Genomic DNA, 22,103 nt, shown 5'->3' with positions numbered 1-22,103 from the left:
CAAGCGCAACGCCTCACTGTGAAAACATACATAGATATACATTCACATACATAGGAAAGCATTTTTTTTTAGCTTTTCAGACACTTTTTTTTTTAATGCAAAAACGCTTCAAAAACTCCTCAGTGTGACCCTAGGTTCACATCTGTGCGGGTGGTGCCGCTGCAGATCCGCACGGAAATCCGTGCAGCGGCACAGAGAAATGCAGAACTGTGGGCGGGTGCCATTAGAACTAATGGCACGCCGCCCTCACTGGAAAACACAACCGTACTGGGAACTTCGGCTGCGTTTTCAAAAGAAGTGCCGGGACTTCTTCCCTGCGTGTCACGGGCACGGGAGTCCATTCAAATGAATGGGCTCTCGTGCCCGTGCAAAACGCGGCCCGCACTGCCGCATAGGTGTGATCCGGGGGTTAAAGTAGCCTCAATAGTGGATTTAGGCACCAGCGAGTGAAGCATTGCCGTAGTCAAGTCAGGAGAGCGCAAATGTATGGATCAGCTTTCAAGCTGCAGAGTATGATTGTCAGTATCGCTCTTTAGGAGGAGGGCTGCAAGTCGGTTTCATCATCAATGTAGAGCTTCTAATACAAAAATAAATTTAAAAATTTAAAAAAAACGAAACATTTCAGGTGTATATTTAGTATGTGATTTTTCTTTTATACATGATCTCTGAACTATATGGCTAGAAGAAATGGAAGATAGGAAATGAAACCAGCGCTCTCCTGCAATCACAGTGAATATCAAGTCATGTCAATGTACAATACGTTACATTTATCTGTGGCTGCAGGCATGAGAGATCACACACATGTGAGTCACATGTCATCTGCGGTGACATCCATATCCTCCAGCATGTTACAGACAATCACTACAATTGTATACAATGTATCTCATCGACATTACATAAAGAAAAGCTATTGGTCACCACAGGGGGAGGAGCTTACAATTGTATCTCACCAACAATACATAAAGAAAAGCTATTGGTCACCACAGGGGGAGGAGCTTACAATTGTATCTCACCAACAATACATAAAGAAAAGCTATTGGTCACCACAGGGGGAGGAGCTTACAATTGTATCTCAACAACATTACATAAAGAAAAGCTACTGGTCACCACAGGGGGAGGAGCTTACAATTGTATCTCATCAACATTATATAAAGAAAAGCTATTGGTCACCACAGGGGGGGGAGCTTACAATTGTATCTCAACATTACATAAAGAAAAGCTACTGGTCACCACAGGGGGAGGAGCTTACAATTGTATCTCAACATTACATAAAGAAAAGCTACTGGTCACCACAGGGGGAGGAGCTTACAATTGTATCTCATCAACATTATATAAAGAAAAGCTATTGGTCACCACAGGGGGAGGAGCTTACAATTGTATCTCATCAACAATATATAAAGAAAAGCTATTGGTCACCACAGGGGGAGGAGCTTACAATTGTATACAATGTATATCATCGACATTACATAAAGAAAAGCTACAAGTACCACAGGGGGAGGAGCTTACAATTGTGTACAATGTATCTCACCAACATTACATAAGGAAAAGCTATTGGTCGCCACAGGGAGAGGAGCTTACAATTGTATACAATGTATCTCATCGACATTACATAAAAAAAAGCTACTAGTCACCACAGGGGGAGGAACTTACAATTGTATACAATGTATCTCACAAACATTACATAAAGAAAAGCTATTGGTTGCCACAGGGGAGGAGCTTACAATTGTATACAATGTATCTCATGGACATTACATAAAGAAAAGCTATTGGTCACCACAGGGGGAGGAGCTTACATTTGTATACAATGTATCTTACCAACATTACATAAAGAAAACCTACTAGTCGCCACAGGGGGAGGAGCTTACAATTGTATACAATGTATCATCAACATTACATAAAGAAAACCTACTGGTCACCACAGAAGGAGGAGCTGGGAACCTAGATTTAGAGCTCTGATTACTGGAGCTCCCAGGTATTAGAAGCCGATGAGAGATTCCATCCGTCAATGCTGTATCCATGTAGGTAAGTATGATTTATAACAATGTTTCCCATACTTCTCTTTTAAGCAATTGTTTTTTTACAATGATGTATTTAGGGCAGTGATTTATTTGTCTGATTTTTTTGCTCATCAAAGGCAACCAGTAAAAAAAAAACGTATGAATCAAAGGATCGGGATTGGGGGGAGGGGGGGGGGGGTTGTTGTTTTTAACTCCATTTATTGTTTTGATGAAGTTTTCCCTTCTTTGACAACTCAGATCTTTCTTTCAATCTAAATATTTACAAAAACAGCTTGAGGAAAAATAAAACGGGAATAATATCGGAATCCTCTCTGGCCGCTGAAGATATTTTTAATTTTTCAAAGAAAATGAACGAGGTGCTGAGTGATTGGACACAGAAAACAGTGCGGAGAGCCGGGTTCTCTCCGAGGAGGTCCAATCTCTCTGCTCTAAGAGGGAAGGAACTCCTAAAGAAGAACCCCGGACTAAACAAGGACTTTTTTGTGATTTCCAGAGATGCCGATATCCTACCGGTTGTCAGAAAAGGAAAGGGTTTTGTTTTTTTTTTGCTTAGCTTTGACCTTCCAAGGAGGACTGGATAGACAGAGCACCTATATTTGTGAATTCTTTGTGACTGCTGTAGAGGAGATGGAGTCAGAGGTGCATCTTATATTATTATTATATTCAGGGGATTTTTTTGCATAGAAAAAGGTCCGAGACCCCCCCTTCAGAATCAGCTCAAGTCTCTGCCCCCAACCCACCTCCAAGCACCGTAGTTTAGTTCCACCTCTAAGCACCGTAGTTTAGTTCCACCTCTAAGCACCGTAGTTTAGTTGCACCCTCTACCCACATCCAAGCATGGTAGTTTGGTCCCACCACCGAACATGGTAGTTTAGTTCCACCCCCTACCCACAGCCGAGCACCAGAGTTTAGTTCCACCTCCGAGCACCAGAGTTTAGTTCCACCTCCGAGCACCAGAGTTTAGTTCCACCCCCTACCCACCTCCGAGCACCAGAGTTTAGTTCCACCCCCTACCCACCTCCGAGCACCAGAGTTTAGTTCCACCCCCTACCCACCTCCGAGCACCAGCGTTTAGTTCCACCCCCTACCCACCTCCGAGCACCAGAGTTTAGTTCCACCCCCTACCCACCTCCGAGCACCAGAGTTTAGTTCCACCCCCTACCCACCTCCGAGCACCGTAGTTTAGTTCCACCTCTGAGCACCGTAGTTTAGTTCCACCTCTGAGCACCGTAGTTTAGTTCCACCTCTGAGCACCGTAGTTTAGTTCCACCTCTGAGCACCGTAGTTTAGTTCCACCTCTGAGCACCGTAGTTTAGTTCCACCTCTAAGCACCGTAGTTTAGTTCCACCTCTAAGCACCGTAGTTTAGTTCCACCTCTAAGCACCGTAGTTTAGTTCCACCTCTAAGCACCGTAGTTTAGTTACACCCTCTACCCACATCCAAGCATGGTAGTTTGGTCCCACCACCGAACACCGTAGTTTAGTTCCACCCCCTACCCACAGCCGAGCACCAGAGTTTAGTTCCACTTCCGAGCACCAGAGTTTAGTTCCACCCCCTACCCACCTTCAAGCACCATAGTTTAGTTCCACCCCCTACCTTCTTTTTTTTCTCAATTCTGCTGCAATCTCCTTCAGTCACTTCATGTCTACATACACTCGGCCCACAGCATCAGACATGTATTCCTGTTCTGGACTGAATCTTCCACAGTAGACTGATCACTGATGATGGATTCTGATTGGTCGCTATAAGTTACTACATCTTCCACAGCAGAATGATCAATTATAATGGTTTCTGACTGGCCGCTATAAGTTACTGCATCTTCCACAGTAGAATGATCAGTGGTAGTGGATTCTGATTGGCCGCTATAAGTTACTACATCTTCCACAGCAGAATGATCAATTATAATGGTTTCTGATTGGCCGCTATGAGTTACTGCATCTTCCACAGTAGAATGATCAGTGGTAGTGGATTCTGATTGGCCGCTATAAGTTACTGCATCTTCCACAGTAGAATGATCCGTTCTAATGGATTCTGATTGGCCGGTATAAGTTACAGCATCTTCCACAGTAGAATGATCAGTGACAAAGGATTCTGATTGGACACTATACATTTCTGTTATTCTCCAAAAAATGATTATGGTAACACTATTTTAATGAGAATATTATTTTGTACCGATGTTTGAGCATCAGCATTTCTGGACATAATTTCATGCATTTGTGTTGCGCACATTCAAGCATACATACAATCCCTATGGCAAATGCTATGAAAATTCTAAATATTTATGCTCATGTGCACGTATGTGTGTACCGGCACAAGACACTGACCAGGAAAACAGATCTTTTTATTTTTTAATCAAGAATACACAACGCTTGTTTGCACACCCGTGTGCACAGGCACATTGTAAACAATGAGCTGCATTTTGGATCAGTAAAAAAAAAAAAAAAAAAAAATGCTGTACTGAGCTTTTTCAAACTGCAAGAGGCCTAACCGCCCGGAATGTAAATTATAAATAACACGCAAGTGATTCTCAATTATGTAACAATTTAAACTGTTAACAAACCCAACAGCAAACATTTATTATACGGGCAGCACAGTGGCTAAATGGTTAGCACTTCTGCCTGGCAGTACTCGGGTCGCTGGTTCGAATCCCAGGCACGGCACCACCTGCCTGGAGTTTGCATGTTCTCCCTGTGCCTGCGTGGGTTTCCTCCGGGTACTCCACTTTCCTCCCACACTGCAAGGACATGCTGGTAGGTGAATTGCCTCCTGTCTATATTGTCCCTAGTATGTGCATGACTGTGAGTTAGGGACCTTAGATTGTACGCCCCTTGAGGGTTAGGGACTGATGTGAATGTACAATATATATGTAAAGCGCGGAGTAAATTGAAGCTTACCAAAAGTAAATCCAGCTTACCAATTCTAAGATGTCATGGATGCATTCGTTTTCTTTTTTAGGCTTTTTTTCTTCTATTTTCATCTGGTGATCCAGCCAGCAAGTCTGTTGTTTCTCAAAAGCACAAGCTCTCCAGCAGAATGCATCAGTTTACACGGCACACCACTTAACACAGGCATGGGGTGCTTACAATGATCAGCTTTTATTTTTTATTTATGTTAAACCCAAACAGGAAAAAACTTATTTGTAACTAATTTTTTTTTTTTTCTTATTCCAGGTACTTATATATCGCCATCAATTTACTCCGCGCTTTACTTATATATTGTACATTCACATCAGTCCCTAACCCTCAAGGGGCGTACAATCTAAGGTCCCTAACTCACATTCATACATACACATACTAGGGACAATGTAGACAGGAGCCAATTCACCTACCAGCATGTCTTTGGAGTGTGGGAGGAAACCGGAATAACCGGGAGGAAACCCACGCAGGCACAGGGAGAACATGCAAACTCCAGGCAGATGGTGCCGTGGTTGGGATTCCAACCAATGACCCCAGTACTGCCAGGTGGAAGTGCTAACCATTTAGCCACTGAAATTTGGCTTCAATTTGTTAGTGTATCTAAATCTGCTTATCCATCTAACACTTCCCTCCCCCCAGACTGACAATGCCGCTGTCTGATGTGCCTCCTGTGCTCATTCCTCCAGAGTTGTATCTCACTGATACAAGAGGTGTGTTACTGGCCAGATCAACAGGTGAAAACGGAGGGGGGAAAAAAAAAAGCCAAAGAAAGAAAACGAATGCCGCCACCATCTGATTGGTAAGCTGCAATGAATCACATTTTTGATTTTGGGTTTAATACCACCTTAAAAAGAAGTATGAAATAACCCAAATAAAAGCAATACAAGAACACCCAGATATGCTGCATTCTAGATATAGACATCACCATGACAACCTGTCAATTCCATTAACACACCGCCTGATCGTATCATGCTTGCATCAACACAACGCCTTCAAGAGCCCCTGAACCCAGATGCAGGTCTCCTGCCTCCAGCGAAGTTATCTATGAAAGAAGGTACAAGTTGTCCCCTGAAAACCACCAAATCTTTTCTTGTCCTTACTAGATGGATGTAACTTATGGTCCCTATTGACATGTGACTAATAAGGGCCCCATTCACACGGTCATATGTCTGATTTCTTCATGAATGCAGATTTTTCTGCTCGTGAAAAATGCGCCCTAAAAATGGTAGCACAGTGGCTAAGTGGTTAGCACTTCCGCCTGGCAGCACTAGGGTTGGTGGTTGGAATACCCAAGACACAACCTTTGTTGGGTCCGCATGTGCTCCCAGTGCCTGCGCAGGTTTCCTCTGGGTCCTCTGGTTTCCTCCCACACTCCAAAGACATGCTGGTAGGTGAACTGGAAAAGAAACATGGAAAGGTTTCTTCACAGTAAGAGCTGTGAGAATGTGGAATAGACTCCCTCAAGAGTTGGTTGTGGCCAGCTCAGTGGATTGCTGTAGGAAAGTCCTGGATTCTTTCTTGGATACACAGAATATAACTGGATATAACGTTTATAGGTAAAGTTGATCCAGGGAATATCCGATTGCCTCTCGGGGGATCAGGAAGGAATCTTTTCCCCTGCAGGAGCAAATTGGATCGTGCTTTGCTGGGTTTTTTGCCTTCCTCTGGATCAACTGTGGGTGTAGGATTATAACTTTTTTTTTTTAATGGTTGAACTGGATGGACTTTTCTTTTTCAGCCAGACTAACTATGTAACTATGTACACAGAATATAACTGGATACTAACATTTATAGGTAAAGTTGATCCAGGGGCGGACTGACCATTCGGGCACGGTTTGAGGGCCCGGGGTCAGTAGGGGGCCCCATGACATGCCCCTAGTACCTTTCATAGGCTTTATTGGGTGTGGTTTGTGTGTGGGCGAGAACACAGGGGCCCCATGATCCCCCATTGCCCGGGGGCCCCATGAGTTCTCAGTCCACCCCCTATCCAGGGAATATCCGATTGCCTCTCGGGGGATCAGGAAGGAAACTTTTCCCCTGCAGGACCAAATTGCGATTGTGCTTTGCTGGGTTTTTTTTGCCTTCCTCTGGATCAACTGTGGGTGTAGGATTATAACTTTTTTTAATTTTATTTTTTTGGTTGAACTGGATGGACTTTTGTCTTTTTTCAGCCAGACTAACTATGTAACAAGAGACAAAACATAATGGGGTAGGAAGGGCACCCGTGTTGAACGTTTTTTCAGGACCCTCAAAGGGGTCATGCACACGGCCATAAGATTTTAGGCACGATCCTTCTGGCAGCAATATCCTACACACAATCCTGTGCATACACTGCGCACATACCACGTCTGTGAGAACATTGACCTGCGTAGAGCAAAAATCAGGACATAGGTGGCTTCTGCTGTGTCTAGCATTCTTATTCCCTGGGATGCAGGTGTCCCATGACAGGTAGCATTCTCAGTTGCTAGAATGCGGGAGGCAGAAGCCACTTAACCATTTAGGGTCAAATGTGTATATTTCTGCTGTCTTCTCTACATCCTTTGCAAGGCCAGAAATTATAAAGCTTGTCTGAGCTTTAGGTAAGCAGAGAGTGGGGAGCTAAAGTTACACATTGCAGAGATCAGTGAGGAGAGCTCTGACAGCTGATTAGAGGGAAGGGGAAGGAAGGCAAGGTGAAAGGGGAAGGAAGGCAAGGGGAAAGGGGAAGGAGGGAAAGGGGAAGGAAGGCAAGGTGAGAGGGGAAGGAAGGCAAGGTGAGAGGGGAAGGAAGGCAAGGGGAAAGGGGAAGGCAGGCAAGGGGAAAGGGGAAGGAAGGGGAAAGGGGAAGGAAGGCAAGGGGAAAGGGGAAGGAAGGCAAGGGGGAAGGAAGGCAAGGGGAAAGGGGAAGGCAGGCAAGGGGAAAGGGGAAGGAAGGCAAGGGGAAAGGGGAAGGAAGGCAAGGGGAAAGGGGAAGGAAGGCAAGGGAAAAGGGGAAGGAAGGCAAGGGGAAAGGGGAAGGAAGGCAAGGGGAAAGGGGAAGGAAGGCAAGGGAAAAGGGGAAGGAAGGCAAGGGAAAAGGGGAAGGAAGGCAAGGGAAAAGGGGAAGGAAGGCAAGGGGAAAGGGGAAGGAAGGCAAGGGGAAAGGGGAAGGAAGGCAAGGGAAAAGGGGAAGGAAGGCAAGGGAAAAGGGGAAGGAAGGCAAGGGGAAAGGGGAAGGAAGGCAAGGTGAAAGGGGAAGGAAGGCAAGGGGAAAGGGGAAGGAAGGCAAGGGGAAAGGGGAAGGAAGGCAAGGGGAAAGGGGAAGGAAGGCAAGGGGAAAGGGGAAGGAAGGAAGGCAAGGTGAAAGGGGAAGGAAGGCAAGGTGAAAGGGGAAGGAAGGCAAGGTGAAAGGGGAAGGAAGGCAAGGTGACAGGGGAAGGCAAGGGGAAGGGAAGGCAAGGTGAAGGGAAGGGGAAGGCAAGGGGAAGGCAAGGGGAAGGCAAGGGAAGGGAAGGGGAAGGGAAGGGAAGGGGAAGGCAAGGGAAGGGGAAGGCAAGGGAAGGGGAAGGCAAGGGAAGGGGAAGGCAATGGAAGGGAAGGGGAAGGCAAGGGAAGGGAAGGGGAAGGCAAGGGAAGGGAAGGGGAAGGCAAGGCAAGGGGAAGGCAAGGGAAGGGGAAGGCAAGGGAAGGGGAAGGCAAGGGAAGGGGAAGGCAAGGGAAGGGGAAGGCAAGGGAAGGGGAAGGGAAGGGGAAGTCAAGGGGAAGGCAAGGCAAGGGGAAGGGAAGGCAAGGGAAGGCAAGGGGAAGGCAAGGGGAAGGCAAGGGGAAGGCAAGGCATGGGGAAGGAAGGAAGGGGAAGGCAAGGCAAGGCAAGGGGAGGGAAGGAAAGGGGAGGGAAGGAAGGGGAAGGGAAGGAAGGGGAAGGGAAGGGGAAGGGAAGGAAGGGGAAGGGAAGGGGAGGGAAGGAAGGGGAAGGGGAGGGAAGGAAGGGGAAGGGGAGGACGGGGTGTGAAGGAAGGGGAGGGAAGGAATGGAAGGAAGGGAAGGGGAGGGAGGGAAGGAAGGGGAGGGAAGGGACCCCTCCCCCCATGCACACACTGTCAATTACAGGCTATGTGCTGGAGCTCCCTCCCCTGTCACCTTTTTATCTCTTGGTGTCAGGAAAACTCATCAGAAGTGACTAATGCTGATAGCAGAGGAATAAAGCAGCAGACACATATGGTACTTAGTGCCATGTATTGAGACAAGTACATACTATGGAGGGATAAGCTTTGTTCATATTTCATGTCTGAGGTTGACAACCGCTTCCATGCTACCTACAGGTGGCATCATACATGTTATAACGGGGGCTGCCAAAGAACCACAAGTCCCAGCATTTCCTGAATGCATACAGCAGCTGAGAATTGTAGTTCCAAGAATTAAAGTAAAACGAACAGATCAGCACATAGCGATCATACTTCTGATGTAACCTTTTCTGGATGAAAAGTCTCTGCTCCTAATATCATAAATCCTGAATTTTATGTTCCCAGGGTTGGGAGAGGATGTCAACAACATATGGGGCCAAATATTAAAATAAGAGCTTCTATATACAAATAAAATCTGATGGCTGCATTTCCTGGCCCAGTGCTACTGGTGCGTTCTAAAAATATGACTTGACATTCAATTAGCATGTGTGCTGTAAAACCGTACTTGGATATTAACGACGGCAGATAACGATGGCAGATAACGAGATGGCAGATAACGAGGCAGATAGGACAAGATAGAGGATAAAAAGAAGCCATTTAGGCAAAAGGGGATTATAAAGGCTGATAACATCAAGGGCCCATACACCCCTTTCCATTGAGGTGTGCTAACATGCACACTACTGAAATCCAATGCACTCCAACGCACTAAGGCAACACAGTTCCAGCGCTCTACCAAAAATGATGCATGTCCACGTTTGGTAAATTTTAGCGAGCTGCTTCCTTACAGGATAAGCGCACTTTAAAAAAAAAAAAAATTGCCTTCCTTAATGCAATGCATGTTTAATGTGCAAACACATCAGGACGCCAAGGTCTCAATGGGGCCTGAACCAACTTTTTGCCCACACCCAGTTTACGGTATAAACAAACATTTAGACTATCATAGGATTTCATGTGTTTTGGTCCAATTTCTTCAATTGAAGCAACACAAGCATGTTGCAATATCATGTGTTATATATACACAGTCTATCTAGGGAACAATGAAAACAATTCCACAATCTCTGCAACCTCTAAGACCTAACCCAGTCATTTTCAAACAGTCTTCCATGGTACCCTAGAGCTCCTCCAGAGGTTGCCAGGGGCTCCTTGAGCTGTGGCTGATTGACCTCCCATTTGATGATGCCTCCAAAGTTCTGGGGCTAACACCACTTGGCAACCTCTACGACCTTACCCAGTTATTCCCAACCAGGGGTCCACGGTATCTTAAAATTCTTCCAGAGATTGCAAGGGTTTCCTTGAATGTGGCTGACTGACCTCCCATTTGATGATGCCTCCATAGTTCTGGGGCTAACACCACTTGGCAACCTCTACAACCCTACCCTATTATTCCCAACCTGGGTTTCACGGTATCTTAAAATTCCTCCAGAGATTACAAGAGATTCCTTGAATGTGGCTGACTGACCTCCCCATCTGATGACACCTCCATAGTTCTGGGGCTAACACCACTTGGCAACCTCTACGACCCTACCCAGTTATTCCCAACCAGGGTTCCACGGTATCGTAAAATTCCTCCAGAAATTGCAAGGGGTTCCTTGAATGTGGCTGACTGACCTCCCATCTGATGATGCCTGTATAGTTCTGAGGCCAACACCACTTGGCAAAGCCAGCAACATGATACCAATAGATCTTTTTAGCTGTCTTTAAGGGTGGCACTCTAAGGGTTGCATTCTTCCTATTGACCAGCAAAGTTAAGGGAAATTTTCCCATTGACACCCAATGAATTGGTTTTAGTAGGGGTTCCCGGAGACATGAAAACTAATTTAGGGTTCCTCAGGAGTTCACAGGTTGACAAAGGCTGCCCCAACCTATAAGAAACTAAGAACATTCAAGGCAAGGTGGACACATTGTAGATCCTCTAGGACCTAACCAAGTCATTCTCAACCAAGGTTCCATGGTAACCTAGGGTTTCTCCAGAGGTTTCCAGAGGCTCCTTGAGGTGTGGCTGACTAACCTCCCATCTGATGATGCCTCCATAGTTCTGGTGCCATCACCACTTGGCAAGCTTCTAGGACCTAACCCAGTCAATCAGTCATTCTCCACCAGGTTTCCATGATACCCTAGAGTTCCTCCAGAGGTTGCCAGAGGCTCCTTGAGCTGTGGCTGATTGACCTTCCATTTGATGATGCCTCCATAGTTCTGAGGCCAACACCACTTAGATCCTAGAGGTTGCAGAGGTTGTCAAGTGGTGTTGGCCCCAGAACTATAGAGGCATCCTCAAATGGGAAGTAAAATCGGTCACAGCTCAAGGAGCCCCTGGCAACCTCTAGAGGAGCTCTAGGGTACCATGGAAAACTAGTTATGAACGACTGGGTTAGGTCCTAGATGTTGCCAAGTGGTGTTGGCCCCAGAACTACGGAGGCATTATCAGATGGGAGGTCAGTCAGCTGTGGTTCAAGGAGCCCCTGGCAACCTCTGAAGGAACTCTAAGATACCAAGGAACTCTGGTTGAGAATGACTGTGCTAGGTCCTAGAGGTTGCAACGCAGTCATTTTCAACCAGGGTCCCATGGTATCTTAGAGTTCCTCCAGAGGTTGCCAGGGGCTCCTTGAACTGTGGCTTGACTGACCTCCCATTTAATGATGCCTTCATATTTCTGGGGCCAACACTACTTGGCAAAACCAGCAACATGATATCAATCGATATTTTTAGCTGTCTTTAAGGGTGGCACTATGACCACCGTTCTACGCACTGCATTCTTCCTATCGACTAGCAATGTAAGGGGAAATTTTCCATTGGCCCCCGCGATGAATTGGTTATTGGTTTTAGCACGGATTCCCTGGGAACCTGAAAACTATTTTAGGGGTTCCTCTGGGGTAAAAATGGATGAAAAAAGGCTGATCTAGCCTATAAAGAAAATGTTGGAAAAAGGCAAGGTGGACACATTATAGGCCACAAGCTCTGAAATATTAGTATTGACCAGAAAATCGTATAAATGGCAAGAAGACATCAATGATCACTAAACAGCAGATAGGAATATGAATGTGGGGTGAAGGATGTCCCCAGGGTTTCATTACAGGCTCAGCAGTTTGCTTTGTATTATCATTTGTGTCAATATTGATGTTCGTACAGGAAGAATTTTAGGAAGAAGAAACCCACCATAGAAAGACACAACTCATTCTGAGAAGGAACATCTGTAATACAGATAAATTCTCATCATCTGTGAAATCCTTGAGGAATCAAAGACAGAGGGGCAAGATCTGCCCACCTCAAGCTTTTATCCCCGAGGAACCTTTGGAATAAATGTTCAAGTCTCATGGACCCCCTGCTAAAAAATAGTTCTACATAAAGCTCAGTGTGATCAATAGATTGTAGTGAGGTTCCAATAAAAGGATAAACAATGGCGTGCCTGCCGTATTTGACTCCCAGAGCAGATGGTTTTTGAAAACCCACCTGCTCTGTCAACTAAAATGTTTCAATATTAATCTTGAAATTTTATATACAACATAGAAGAGACCCTCTTATTGGGATATTGCCTCCTTGCATGGGTGGACAGTGTAGGTGGGAGATCAATTTGCTCTCTGCTCGAGGAACCCTGAGCAAACTCAGGAGGAACCCTGGTTGAGAAAGGCTAAGATAGGCCAAGAAAAGACGAAATTCCAATCTTTCCGGACTGAACCAAAAGCATAAAACCTTTGGCTGGAGGCCCATTTGTCATTTACAACTGGATGCCAACCCACAAACTGTGTAGGCAGTCACAGAACAGCCATTACCCCCACGATAAAACACCCGAACGTGAGATGAAAGGGTAGGACGGGCATTAATGGAAGGGCTGGGCGTAGTACCAAGGCGACTCCTTCGCCACGGGGCACACATCAATGCATGGCGCGTCCAGCTACATGGAAACAGCAGCAACTCACAACTGTACTGATGAATCACAGCAGAGAGACACAAGGTGCTTTCATGATCCAACATCACGGAGAGTATCACAGAGAGTGTGACTTCGATGGAGAACACTGGACACACAATGCAAATGTCAATCGAGATGCAAAGTATGACATTCCGATGCAGAAGAACAGCACGGCTTCCATTGATGACAGAATACAAACTTCTCTGATCGCTGCATGGCAACTACGTGACATCTCAGGACAGCCGTACTGTATGCTTTCCTTCATTGACAGGGTTCAAGGGGCAGTGTGGAGGATAAAACTGTACAATGGTCTATAGAACCTCAGGATGCAACATTCAATGTGTGCTAAAGATACCCAGTGCAACTTCCAATGACCTACCGGATGCACACTATGACCTCCAGTGACCTGTAGGATGCACACTACGACCTCCAATGACCTATAGGATGCACAATGTAACCTCCAGAATGTAAACTATGACCTCCAGTGACCTGCAGAATGCACATCTGGACCACCTGTGACCGGCAGGATGCACACTATGACTGCCAGTGACCTGCAGGATGCGCACTATGACCTCCAGTGACCAGCAGGATGGACACTATGAGCTCCAGTGACCGGCAGGATGGACACTATGACCTCCAGTGATCAGCAGGATGCACACCATTACCTCCAGAATGTAAACTAAGACCTAAAGTGACCTGCAGAATGCACACTATGACCGCCAGTGACCTGCAGGATGCACAATATGACCTCCAGTGACCTGCAGGATGCACACTACGAGTTACAATGACCTATAGGATGCACAATGTGACCTCCAGAATGTAAACTATGACCTCCAGTGACCTGCAGAATGCACATCTGGACCACCTGTGACCTGCAGGATGCACACTATGACTGCCAGTGACCAGCAGGATGCACACTATGACTGCCAGTGACCAGGAGGATGCACACCATTACCTCCAGAATGTAAACTAAGACCTCCAGTGACCTGCAGAATGCACACTATGACCGCCAGTGACCTGCAGGATGCGCACTATGACCTCCAATGACCCACATGATGCACACTATGACCTGCAGGATGCACACCATTAGCTCCAGAATGTAAACTATGACCTCTAATGACCTGCAGGATGCACACTATGACCTCCAATGACCACCAGTGACCTGCACGATGCGCACTATGACCTCCAGTGACCTGCAGGATGCGCACTATGACCACCAGTGACCTGCAGGATGCGCACTATGACCACCAGTGACCTGCAGGATGCGCACTATGACCACCAGTGACCTGCAGGATGCGCACTATGACCTCCAGTGACCTGCAGGATGCGCACTATGACCACCAGTGACCTGCAGGATGCGCACTATGACCACCAGTGACCTGCAGGATGCGCACTATGACCTCCAGTGACCTGCAGGATGTGCACTATGACCTCCAGTGAAGTGCAGGATCCGCACTATGACCACCAGTGACCTGCAGGATGCGCACTATGACCACCAGTGACCTGCAGGGTGCACACTATGACCTCCAGTGACCTGCAGGGTGCACACTATGACCTCCAGTGACCTGCAGGATGTGCACTATGACCTCCAGTGACCTGCAGGATGCGCACTATGACCACCAGTGACCTGCAGGATGCGCACTATGACCACCAGTGACCTGCAGGATGCGCACTATGACCTCCAGTGACCTGCAGGATGCGCACTATGACCTAGTGACTGTCACAAAACACAGTACATCGTTCGGTCACCGACAGGGTGCTCCCTACGGCCTCCGGTCACTGACAGGGTGCTCAGTACAACCTCCACTGCCCATTACAGAAGTAATACATGACCCCTGCTATGATAGGGCCCCTGGAAGGAGAGGATTATCGGGCCCCTGCCCCCTATGCATCACTCAGGATGTGACATTATGGGAAGAAACCCACACAGAGCCCTCAACAGAAAAAAAAAAAACACCCCTACTCATAGACATGGTACCTGCCTCCCTCCACCCAGGTCACAGGGGGACGAGCCCATATGCGGCCTGTAACAGGGGGGGTGGTATTTATGAAGCGATCCCCTTTCCCATCACCCTCTCTCCGGGCACAGTGAGGGGGACAGCGGGCACTCACCCGTCTTCTCATGGTCGTAGCCCACCACTATGAAGTAATCTGCCAGCCTTGCCATGGCCGCCCGCAGTCCTCCCTTCCCACGGAAAATCTCAGCATCTTGGCCGCAGCGGCTCGGCCATGTTTGAGGCGCACAGAGACCCCCCGAATACTACGCATGCGCGGGACTAGCCGGACTACTGAGCGTGCGCGAGGGGAAACGGAGTAGTGGGCGGGGTTTCGCACACTTTGCAGCTTGTATATTGCTGCAATGTGACAGATGTGCTTCTGAGATTGTCTGTTATCACTGATCACTTCTAAAATGTTATATATATATATAGTGTTAGTAAATTATATTACTATTATTATGATACATTGTATAATTTTATATACATATATATATGTTTAGGTTTTATATACAGTATATGTATATCAATTATTATATTTCTATATTATAAAAGTTACATTATATAACTGCATTCATCTTTTCATTATCATTATTTGATATATATATATATATATATATATATCCATACATATATAATTGTATATCTTTATTATTATATCTTATATTTTTATTGTCAAAAAATCCCAAAGATGATGCAAGTGGGAATAACCGATTCAACTGCCAGCTTTATATTGAAAACTAACAGGGATGTTTACAAAAGAACTTCAGAAAAAAATGACTGAGAAGGATTACAGCCACTGCCAGGTTTTTTTGTCTATGCCGTCACTCATTTCTGCACTTTGGACAACTGTATGTAATACTGCTTTACCCCCGGTTCACATCTATGTGGCCGTGCACCCCCCAGCCACAGCTTGCCTCTGCACCCCCCAGCCACAGCTCAGCTCTGCATCCCCTGGTATCCGCTCTCCCTGGACCCTGCATTCACTGTATCTGCTCTCCCCGGACCCTGCATTCACTATATCTGGTCTCCCCGGACCCTGCATTCACTATATCTGGTCCCCACAGACCCTGCATTCACTATATCTGCTCTCCCCGGACCCTGCATTCACTATATCCGGTCTCCCCAAACCCGGCATTCATTATATCCGCTCTCCCCGGACCCTGCATTCACTATATCCGGTCTCCCCGAACCCAGCATTCACTATATCTGGTCTCCCCGCACCCTGCATTCACTATATTCTGTCTCCCCAAACCCGGCATTCATTATATCCAGTCTCTCCGGACACTGCATTCACTATACCTGGTCTCCCCGGACCCTGCATTCACTTTACCTGGTCTCCCCGGACCCTGCATTTACTATATCTGGTCTTCCTGGACCCTGCATTCACTATATCTGCTCTCCCCGGACCCCGCATTCACTATATCCGCTCTCCCCAGACCCCGCATTCACTATATTTGCTCTCCCCGGACCCTGCATTCACTATATCCGCTCTCCCCGGACCCCGCATTCACTATATCCGCTCTCTCCGGACCCTGCATTCACTATATCCGCTCTCCCCGGACCCTGCATTCACTATATCCGGTCTCACTGGACCCTGCATTCACTATATCCGCTCTCCCCGGACCCTGTATTCACTATATCCGCTCTCCCCGGACCCTGCATTTACTATATCTGGTCTCCCCGTACCCTGCATTCACTATATCCGCTCTCCCCGGACCCTGCATTCACTATATCCGGTCTCCCCGGACCCTGCATTCACTATATCTGGTCTCCCCGGACCCTGCATTCACTATATCTGGTCTCCCACAGTACACAGAAGATGGAAATGCAATTTTTTTAGTAAATATAAACTTCTAAATACCTTTTCTCATCAGCAGTATATAGCAGTCTTGTGACTTACATCAGCTGAGCACTGGTTAAAGCTTGCAGGAGGAGTTTTCATTTTTCTCTCTGAGGATGCTGAACCCCTGACCTCTTTCTGGACAGTGCTGATTGGCCCTGTGCTTATCATATGCACTCTCCCAAGAAAAAAAACTCTCTAGCAATACACACCAAACTGAGCATGTGCAGAATTCCTACGGTTCAGTCTGTCTTATCGGGAGATAAGACGTGGATATTTGAACAAGAGGATGATCAGAGAAGTCAGGATCAAATGGCATTTTTACACAATGTGGTAGATTAACTCCTTAGGTTCCACAGTGAGTATAACAAGCATGCTTTACTGCATCTACAGACTGATTGTACTGTTGGGGGTTTAGTAACACTTTAATATTGCAATGTACTTCCATTCACTGCCTTTGCCTTCAATGTCCTATGTACAGACCTCAGTCTCCTCTCCTCTAATGATCAGCCTTCATCGATGTAATGTCGTAGCAGAGGTCAGCATTTACCTGATTGTGTCACCTCCAAGCAGGAATCTTAGTCCAGGAAGTACATGGAGGCCCTGATTGATGCCTGAGCAAAGATGGCTCTGTCCTTATGGAGAGAACAGCAGATGAAGGCATTCTCGGGGGGGGGGGGGGATGGGGAGGATACTGTGAGAGGTAATAAATGATACACTGACACATTACATAAGATAAAAAAAAAGTTTCTTGTTAGTTACACTTTAAATATAATCTTTATTTATACTATTTACAGCATCCTGGTTCCCTATTCACCTGTCTTCTCTTTTCCACATCGTTCATGCTGCTTGCACCAATCTTTGAGCTCCCGGTCCAAATGAAAAGTAAAATTTGGACATACACATCCTTCCCTGGATAGTGAGACCAGGATCAGGATGACCGCCAAGGATTTGGAAGCAGTTTCCAGGAAATGACCCCAATTATACTAAGACCCCATGTACATGGGACGTTTCTGAATGATGGAAACTGACTGCTGGAAAACGTAGGTTAAAAAATGTCTGTTTAGCCGCGTTTGCATAACGCGTTTATGAAGCATTTTTTAAAGATAAGCACAGGAGAACCTCCCAAATGCCCAGAATGCACTGAAAAGTGGTCAATTATTAACTATTTCAGACTGTTTTAGAGAAATACAGAGAGTAGAAGCAGAGACAGCAGTATGTGTTGAGATTAGCTTAGGTGTGAGTTGCTCATTAACATTTCTTTTGTTTCCAAGGGTGGGAAAGGTGTCTGGTGGAGGGAGTCATTAAGGCCACCTGGTAGGGGGTCTTCATGAGGAATTTGAGGTGTGAATGGTCATTAACATATCTTTTGTTTCCAAGGGTGGGAGAGATCTGAGGTGTGAATGGTCATTAACATATCTTTTGTTTCCAAGGGTGGGAGAGGTCTGAGGTGTGAATGGTCATTAACATATCTTTTGTTTTCAAGGGTGGGAGAGGTCTGAGGTGTGAATGGTCATTAACATCTATTTTGTTTTCAAGGGTGGGAGAGGTCTGAGGTGTGAATTGGTCATTACAATGTGTGACAAGCTTGGTAGGAACATCCTGTGTTCAGTGTTTTGTCCATCTGAGTACCTTGAAATCTCTTTGCATGCTTTTTTCATGAAAAGGCTCTGGACAGCATTGGGAACTGGAAAAGTTAAAACAAAAATTCACACGCAAACGCTTTCCCGCGTTTAGACGCGTTTACAAGCGTTTTGCATTTGAGACGCTGATAAAATTAACATCTGAACGCAAGTTTGTTGCTTTCAAAAAAACAACTGTAAACTCAACTGCCCTTAACGCTGTTCCATACCAGAGCACAGAACGGGGTACAAATACTACAACTCGAAGACGAGGATCCCCAGTTATGAAATGACTTAAAACTCTAACGTTCCAAGAAAACAATTGAATTTCGATAACACCCAAATACTGGTGTGTCTACTTTTTTCCACATTGTATAAGTCCCGGTCTTGGCATCGCCATGACGGTTTTATAAATTGCATCAGGACGCTGGCTGATCATCCCGAAATTTGTCAAACTTGTATCAGCACGGCACAACTCTCTAAAGAGTTCCTCCACCCAGCTGGAGCTCTCCTGTTTTCAGCTAAATTGTCTATGAAAGTGGGTGCAAGTCGTCACTTGACACTTTGCTTGTCCTTACTGGCTTCTTGTTGCTGGTAGTCCCAGGTGACTGGTAAATGTGCAGGGTGTGTGAGGAGAGTATAGTATGGGTTGGGTAGTAATGTGTTAAACTGAGCAGCTCAAACTGTTATATTCTATGACTCATGCAGGTTTGTATAGAGTGACCTTTCTCAACCTTTTTACCCCAGAGGAACCCTTGAATTTAGGGAAACCCTGCTAAAAATTATGATACCTGCAGGCAACCGCGCAGAACGAGGCATGTTCAGCGAGCTGTGGAAAGTTTTAAACAAATGAATCAAAAAAATGTATAAACTAGAATATCAGACACCCGGGGCAGATTATCTCTACACTCACCAGCTGTAAACAACACATTTATTTTCAGTAATAATCTTCAGATGAAATGAAAAATAACAGAAAAGAAAGCAGTGAAATGCTTTGTGTCCAATAAGGTAAGTGGTCAGTGTAGGTGGGGGATCAATTCACCAATGAGGACCGCTCAACGATCCCCGAGGAATATGGGGAGAAAGTTGGGGTGAGGTGCAGTCCTGCTTGGAAAGTTTCAAGAAGGAAGACAATAACTTTCCTTTCTTTTCCTTTTATTTTAGTTTCCTTGTCTTTGTCTTGCGCTTTCTTTTTCTTTCCCTTTCATTTTCCTTGCCTTTTGCTTTCCTTTTTCTCCCCTTTCTTTTTCCCTTCCTTTTCCTTGCCTTTTCATATCATTTCCTTTTCTTTTCCTTGCCTGTCCCTTTAATTTTTCCTGCCTTTTACTTTCCCTTTCCTTTCCCTGACTTTTCCTTTCCATTTGTTATCAGTTCCTTTTCTTTTCTTTTCTTTTCCTTTCCTTTCCCTTTCATTTTCCTTGCCTTTTAATTTCCTTTTCATTCTCCCTTGTTTTCCTTTCCCTGACTTTTCCTTCCCTTCCCTTTCCTTTCCTTTCCTTTCCTTTCCTTGCCTTATCCTTTCCTTTTACTTTAATTTTCCTTTCCTTATCAGTTCATATTCTTTTCTTTGCCCTTTCCTTTTCTTGCCTTTACTTATCAGTTTCTTTTCTTTTCCTTGCCCTTTCCTTTAATTTTCCTTGCCTTTTACTTTCCTTTTTCTCCCCTTTCTTTTTCCCTTCCTTTTCCTTGCTTTTTCATATCATTTCCTTTTCTTTTCCTTGCCTGTCCCTTTAATTTTTCCTGCCTTTTACTTTCCCTTTCCTTTCCCTGACTTTTCCTTTCCTTTCCTTGCCTTTCCCTTTCATTTCCCTTGCCTTTTACTTTTCTTTTCCTTCTCTTTTGTTTTCCTTTCCCTGACTTTTCGACTGTAAACAAAGATGTGTACATGGACACATAGGAAAACATTAGGGAGAGTTCAGGGTCTGCTGAAAAAAACGCTGAACAGCTCCTGAACGTCAGTTTAGCAGCTACAGTGTACATGAGCCCTTACTTTCTCTTTCCTTTCCTTGCTTTTCCCTTTCATTTTCCTTGCCTTTTACTTTCCTTTTCCTTCCCTTTTTTTTCCTTTCCTTTTCCTTGCCTTTTACTTCCTTTACCTTTCCCTGACTCTTCATTTTCCTGATGTTTCTTTTCACCTTTCTTCTTTTTTTTTCCTTATCTTTTCCTTCTCCTTTTCATTCCTTTCCTTTTCCTTGACTTTTGCCTTTCCTTGCCTTTCCCTACCTCATTTTATTTTCTTTTTTCATTTTCTTTCCTTTTTCTTTTCCTTTGCCTCCTCTTTCTGTATTTGTTTTTCCTTTCCTTTCCCATTTCCTTTCCTTTTTTTTTGGTTCCTATTCCTTTTCTTTTTCTTTTCCATTCCTTTCATTTTTCCTTTCTTTTTCATTCCTTTACATTCCTTTCCTTTTCCTTGCCTTTTTCCTTTCTTCGCCTTTCCCTACCTCATTTTTTTTATTTTTCATTTTATTTTTCTTTCCTTTGCTTCCTCTTTCTGAGTTTGTTTTTCCTTTCCTTTGTTATTCTTTTCTTTCCCATTTCCTTTCCCTTTTTTTTATTCCTATTCCTTTTTGTTTTTCCTTTCTTTTCCATTCCTTTAATTTTTCCTTTCCTTTTCATTCTTTTACATTCCTTTCCTTTTCCTTGCCTTTTTCCTGTCTTCGCCTTTCCCTACCTCATTTTTTTTATTTTTCATTTTTATTTTTCTCTTTCCTTTGCTTCCTCTTTCTGCATTTGTTTTTCCTTTCTTTTGTTGTTCTTTTCTGTCCCATTTTCCTTTTCTTTTTTCTTTGGTTCCTATTCCTTTTCTTTTTCCTTTCTTTTCCACTCCTTTCATTTTTCCTTTATTTTTCCTTCCTTTCATTTTCCTTTCTTTTTCATTCCTTTACATTCCTTTCTTTTTCCTTGCCTTTCTCCTTTCCTCGTCTTTCCCTACCTCGTTTTTTTTCTTTTTTTCATTTTCTTTTTCTCTTTCCATTTTCTTTTCCTTTGCTTCCTCTTTCTGCATTTGTTTTTCCTTTCCTTTGTTATTCTTTCCTTTCCTTTGTTTTGGTTCCTTGCCTTTTTCCTTTCCTCGCCTTTCCCTACCTAATTTTTTTTATTTTTCATTTTCTTTTTCTCTTTCCTTTTCTTCCTCTTTTTGCATTTGTTCTTCCTTTCCTTTGTTATTTTTTTCTTTCCCGCTTTCCTTTCCTTTTTTTGGTTCTTATTCCTTTTCTTTTTTCTTTCTTTTCCGATCCTTTCATCTTTCCTTTCTTTTTCATTCCTTTACTCTTCTTTTCTTCTTTTGTTGCTTTTCTAAAAAAAAAAAAGATAATGGATACTGTTGTTGTATATTGTGATATGTCAGGAAGGTATTCATGCAGACTTGTAAAGTTACTGACAGGTCCACTTTACAGGATAAACAGTGGCACTCTTTCCTCTTGATAGGATCACTCTTACATCACACTCACCTTTCCCCTAAATAGGCAGCTAAAGAGAAGTGCGGTCATATACTGTACATTCCTCATTGGATTCCTGGTTCACTTAGATTGCCCTCCACATGTTTTGATTATATTGGGGTTGTATTGTTTATATCAGATTTCTGTCATTTCCGCACTGTTCCATTCTTCATATCTGCCTCTTGACAGGTTTTCCTGATTTCTTGCTGCTCCCTTGCTGGAAAGCTA

General features: G+C 44.8%; 1 protein-coding gene across 1 annotated transcript in view; it reads right to left on the bottom strand.

The window, feature by feature from the left end:
• Positions 1-15,250, bottom strand: part of LOC149444095 (myotubularin-related protein 13-like) — a 355,643-nt gene extending 340,393 nt beyond the window's left edge. Inside the window, exon 1 of the mRNA XM_089654946.1 lies at positions 15,092-15,250. Within this exon, the coding sequence (XP_089511072.1) occupies positions 15,092-15,146 (55 nt within the window). The 5' untranslated portion in view covers positions 15,147-15,250. The remainder of the gene's footprint in view (positions 1-15,091) is intronic.
• Between the last annotated feature and the right edge of the window lie 6,853 nt (positions 15,251-22,103).

The sequence above is a fragment of the Staurois parvus genome, unplaced genomic scaffold (genome assembly GCF_062004578.1).
Source record: "Staurois parvus isolate SC_StPar_1 unplaced genomic scaffold, SC_StPar_1.0 ptg000817l, whole genome shotgun sequence".
Classification (NCBI taxonomy): domain Eukaryota; kingdom Metazoa; phylum Chordata; class Amphibia; order Anura; family Ranidae; genus Staurois; species Staurois parvus.
Note: the sequence above shows the minus strand (reverse complement) of the source record. Positions and strands in the feature narration are given on the sequence as shown.